General features: G+C 53.4%; 1 protein-coding gene across 1 annotated transcript; it reads right to left on the reverse strand.

Annotated features, from left to right (window-relative positions):
- Positions 1-602: 602 nt before the first annotated feature.
- Positions 603-2,234, reverse strand: LOC120708774 (E3 ubiquitin-protein ligase PUB23-like). The gene has a single exon (XM_039994180.1). It carries the CDS (start codon positions 2,062-2,064, stop codon positions 841-843), a length of 1,224 nt encoding a protein of 407 aa, XP_039850114.1. The 5' UTR covers positions 2,065-2,234; the 3' UTR covers positions 603-840.
- Between the last annotated feature and the right edge of the window lie 2,925 nt (positions 2,235-5,159).

Below are 5,159 nucleotides of genomic sequence, written 5' to 3' on the forward strand. Positions count from 1 at the left end.
CCTAGCCCAGCAAAGGAAGGCGCGAGCAGGGCGAAGAAGGAAGAGACAGCAGCCCGTGTCACACCAAATAGGCGCCGGAGTCCAAGCTCGGAGGCAAGCCAGCGCCAGGGACAATTGCAGCCCAACGTGAGCAAGTGCACACAGACCAGTGGAGGGCACGCTGGTTTGGGCTGCAAGTTGCGCTGGCGCTATAGCAGCTGTTGGATGCAAATCATATGGCTGTCAATTCTTGTAGACGTGGCCTAATGGTGGGGCACAAATTGCCCCCCAATTAGGTCTTTTGAAGATTCGAAGACATAACATATAGGTTATGCCTCTGAGGGTAGCTATTAAGATCACACCGGACAATGAACTCTCGCAGGACAGGCGGACAACAAGAACCTTACGTCCCATTCAACAATCGCTCTGTTGGAAGTAGAGAAGCCTACCACGGCGCAGATCTTGTTGTGGATCATTTTAACGTGGATCGCACATGAAATGATCAAGTATCAATCGTTTCAAAAAAAAAAAAGAGGAAATGGTCAAGTATCAATGTATCATTTATGTTCCCCGTTTTCACTTTGCAGCCATCCTTTCTTGATGTATCTTTACCTGAATCTGAGTGCAGCGAATATGGGGCCAATTTTCCATCTCAACATCTTTGCACAAAATCAGAGTGCGCTGAATTGAACAAATGACCAATTAGTGGATTACATCATCCTACACTAATTTGGTAACAAAATAAAGCTCAGGCTCAGCTCAGATGCGTTCATCTTCTGCAGGCACAATCTGATGCCTATCTTGGAACTAATAACAAAAAAGAAAGAATGAATCAACAGGAAAACGTCCCTTCGTCAATCATCATGCAGGGTAGAGCCCCAAAAATTTCGGAGACAGGCAGGGCGAGGCCCTCCAGGTCCTGGAGTGCAGCTTGAGCACCTCGTGCGCCTTCTCCTTGGTCCTCAGCCCGCACTGCTCCGACCGCAGCGCCGCGCACAGCTTGGCCACGACGCCGGATTGCGCCATCTCCTGCAGCACGGCGGGCGTCGCCGCGTGCCGCGCCACGGATCGCAGCACGCGCACCGCCCGCTCGCTGGCGACATCGGACACCCGCAGCACCTGCTTGCCCACCACGGCCAGCCCCGCCGCGTGCGCGACCAGCTCGGCGCGGCCCTCGGCGCACGTGCACAGCCGGTCCAGCGCCGCCAGCGCGAGCTCGCAGACGCGCCTCTCGGGGTCGTCGAGCAGGAGGTCCGCGAGCGCCTGCACCGCGCCCGCGCCCACGATCTTGACACGGGTCCGGCCGTGGGAGCAGAGCGCGGCGAGCGCGTGGAGGGCCGCCTTGGTAGCGCGCGACGAGATGCCGTCGCGGACCACGCGGACCACCTCGGCGAGAAGCTCCGCCCTCAGCCCGATCACCCAGGCCGGCCAGGCCGCTTCCGAGAGGGACCTCACGAGCAGAACGGCGTTCGCGCGCGACTTCAAGTTGGGCGAGCGGAGCACGGCCGTGAGCGCCTCCCCGAGGTTGCTGTACCTGGCCACGACGCCGGCCAGCTCCGGCTCCGGGATCCGGAGCGACGCGAGGACCCCGACCGCCTCCTCGCGCGCTGTCGAGCACGCGTCGCGGCTGCTCACGACGCGAGACAACGCGTCGAACACCCCGTCCTGGGACTCGAGCGCCGCCCGGTTGTCCTCGCACTCGGCCACCAGCTCCCGCAGCCTCTTGAGCGCCTCCACCCGCGCCGCGGCGGCGCCGGACAGGAGCGCGGCCACCTCGGCGCCGGACGCGGGCGCCCGCAGCGCGGCCACGTCCTCGTCGACCTCCGCCCCGGGGGAGAGCGACGCGAGCCAGGCGTGGATGAGGCGGCGGAGGGTGTGGTTGGGCGTGAGCTGCGGCTGCGGCGGGAGCGGCACGCGCGTGACGGGGCAGGTGCGGCCGCCGGCGGGCGCGGGCGCGGCGAGCCAGCGCGAGATGGCGGCGCGGTCGTAGGAGATGCCGGTGGGCAGCGTGACCGGGTCGCGCATGAGCTGCAGCGAGATGGGGCAGAGGAAGTGGGACGGCACCTCGGCGGGCGCGCTCGCCATTGTCCAACGATCAGGGTTTGAGTTTGACGAGCAGGTGTGAGGCGGAAGGAAGCTTTATAAGGTGCTGAGAACGTGGGCGGTGGTGGACCGCCGCTGCCGGCGAGCGCTTGCTTGGGAGTTGACACTTGAAACTTCTACGGGAGAGGGGGAGCTCCGGGCTCCAGCAGGGAGGACGGTGAGCGCGGGCGGTTGTCGTCGGTTAGTAAAAAAAAAAAAAAAGGAAAATTCGATTCATGCCACCACAACTCCGTGAAATTGGGTTTCACGTTGAAAATCATGCCACTCAATGGCATGGATTTCAACATGAAATTCAACTTCAAGAAGTTATAGTGGCATGGATCCAACTGACCCTAGTTTAAAGGGCGCGGCGGTGCCCGGGATCCCGTCTCGTTCCGGTGGTGTTCACATGCGTCGCATCACATGCCCCCCGGTGCGTTTTGTTTACTCGCCCCGCGCGGTCGGGTCGGGTCGGGTCAGAGACTCCGAGCCGTGGTGCTATTAGTGTTTAGGCCCTTTGGTCGTTGCAAATTAAGGTGCAGTCCTTTACTGTCGTTGGCTCTTGCCTAGTTGCCTCCCTCTTGGTATAGTGACAAGGCTGACTTTGGTATGATTGTATTCAAGAGCTTAGCTTTCTTCGGATTTTTCTAGTTTGAAACATTAGCAGAGGTAGTGAACTCGTACTCTGACTTTTCATTGCGTATGAGAAGTTTTGACTCGTTATTGTTTTCTCGATGAACAAGTCTACAAAGAAAATCATCGATGTTTAAATCTCATTGTACTTGTTTTAGAGGAATTGAAGCTAGAGGTTCAAGAAGAGCTTCCAACTTCCAAGCTGGTGTGGCGACATGTGGCGTGTTCACATATTGTTGTGTTACTTTTTTTTCCTTTTCTTTCATGCATGTCATCCGTTTGCACAGATCATATTAATCTTGTTTTGAACAACACTTTGTGTGCAACCATGATCATATGTTGCTTTTGGTTTTCCATTTTCTATTTTTTCTTTTTCAAAAATTATTGTACATGTTTTGTAGCAAATTAACGCTCTTCGACTATTAAGTATCGGCGCCCCCAGCCCGAAAACTCTAGTTTTGCCCCCACTATGATTAGACGCTAGAGACATTGTTTTGAATGGTTGTGTCTTGGATCTGCCCATATAAACAGGAAGCCCAAGGTATTTCTCATTTCTCGCCTCTGATTCTATTTCAAGATCTCTCATAAGATGGCTTTTCACTTCAGCTGGCGTGTTCTTACTGAACATGATAGATGACTTATCTTTATTAATTATCTGCCCCGAGCAATCCTCATACAAAGAAAGAACATTTCGCAGATGTTCCGCACTCCCATTATCAATTTTAAAGAGTAGAGAATCATCAGCAAACAATAGATGGTTGATACTCGGTGCACCTTGGCAAACACGAACTCCAACCGTTTCTCCACGCCTTTCGGCTGCTTTTAACAGACACGAAAATGCTTCAGCACAGATTAGAAAGAGATACGGGGAGAGAGGGTCTCCCTGTCGCAGCCCTCTCTGAGGGATGATCTCATCAGTGAGCTCCCCATTGACACGAATTCGATAGCGAACTGTTGTCACAAAAATCATCAGCATATCCACCCAGCCTTGCTGGAAGCCCAGCTTACACAACATTCTCCGCAGGAAGTGCCATTCAACCCGGTCATAGGCCTTGCTCATATCAAGCTTAAGCGCAGCATAGCTGTCCATTCCTCTGCTCTTGGTCTGCATATAGTGGGTCAATTCATAGTCGAGAAGGACATTGTCGGTTATCAAGCGTCCCGGGACAAAAGCACTCTGATTCAAAGAGATAACATCAGGTAAAATCTTTTTTAGGCGGTTTGATAGTACCTTGGAAGTAATTTTGTACACCACATTGCAAAGACTGATCGGCCGCAAGTCCTTCAACTTCTCCGGGTTTCGAACTTTCGGTACGAGAACCACTACAGTATCATTCCATCCTTCAGGCATGACAACTCCATTCAGAAGAGCGGTCACTTCCCTTACAACATCTTTCCCTATCAAGCCCCAAATTTTTTTGTAGAACAGTGCAGGCATACCATCCGGCTCAGGTGCCTTCAGATCACCATTGCTGTCAAGGGCCTGTTTGATTTCTTCCTCGGTATACTCCTTCATCAAATCATCATTCATTTCAGCCGTCACACGAGACGGTACACAATGCAGAAGCTCCTCAAATCGTGAACCTGCACTAGATTGAAAAAGAGAGGTGTAAAAGTTAGTGACCATGGTGTGGATGCTCTCCGCATCCTCGACCACACCCCCATCCTCCTTCACAAGGTGAGAAATCCGATTCCTCCTTCTTCTTTCAGATGCGAACTTGTGAAAGAACTCCGTATTACGATCACCGTGCTTCAACCAATGTGTAGTTGCACGCTGCTTCCAGTACAACTCCCGCTGATTCTCCAATTTGTCCAGCCGGTATTTCAAGATTTCCTCCCGAGCCACACTATCTCTCGTTATATCACTTCTCCTGCACTTTTCCAGCGCCTTCTTCAGAAACTTGATGCGTTTCTCCAATTCTCCCAACATGTTCCGGCCCCAGTCCAACAACTCAGTCGCAACCTCCTTTACTGCATCAGCGACCTTCCCTTCCCTAGCCTCCATGGTTAACTTCCACGCGTTCTCCACCACCACCTCACAATTCTCCTCATGTATCCACCCTGCTTCAAAGCGAAATGCAGGTTTTATGTTGCGTCGCCTTGGGGCCTGCTTGTCCTCCGTATTGACAATCACCGGCCGATGATCTGAATGCCGCGGATCCCCATTCCGCACCGAGAAGTCTGGAAAACGGGCACACCAAGCCACATCTGCCACTGCACGATCCAGCCTTTCCCGAATATATTGATCACTCGTATGATTATTGTTCCTCCATGTGAACATATCTCCAACAAAGCCTAGGTCAGAAAGTCCACAGACCTCCAGCGACTCCCTGAACCTATCCATGCAGCTCTGAGGCCTCGGCACGCCTCCCTCCTTCTCATGCCCGAACAGAATCCAAGGGTGGAAGGAGAAGTGCTTGTCAAGTGCTGGCAAAGATGTGTTGATAAAAGCTGTTGCTTTTGGT

Source organism: Panicum virgatum, chromosome 5K (assembly GCF_016808335.1).
Source record: "Panicum virgatum strain AP13 chromosome 5K, P.virgatum_v5, whole genome shotgun sequence".
In the NCBI taxonomy this organism is placed as follows: Eukaryota; Viridiplantae; Streptophyta; class Magnoliopsida; order Poales; family Poaceae; genus Panicum; species Panicum virgatum.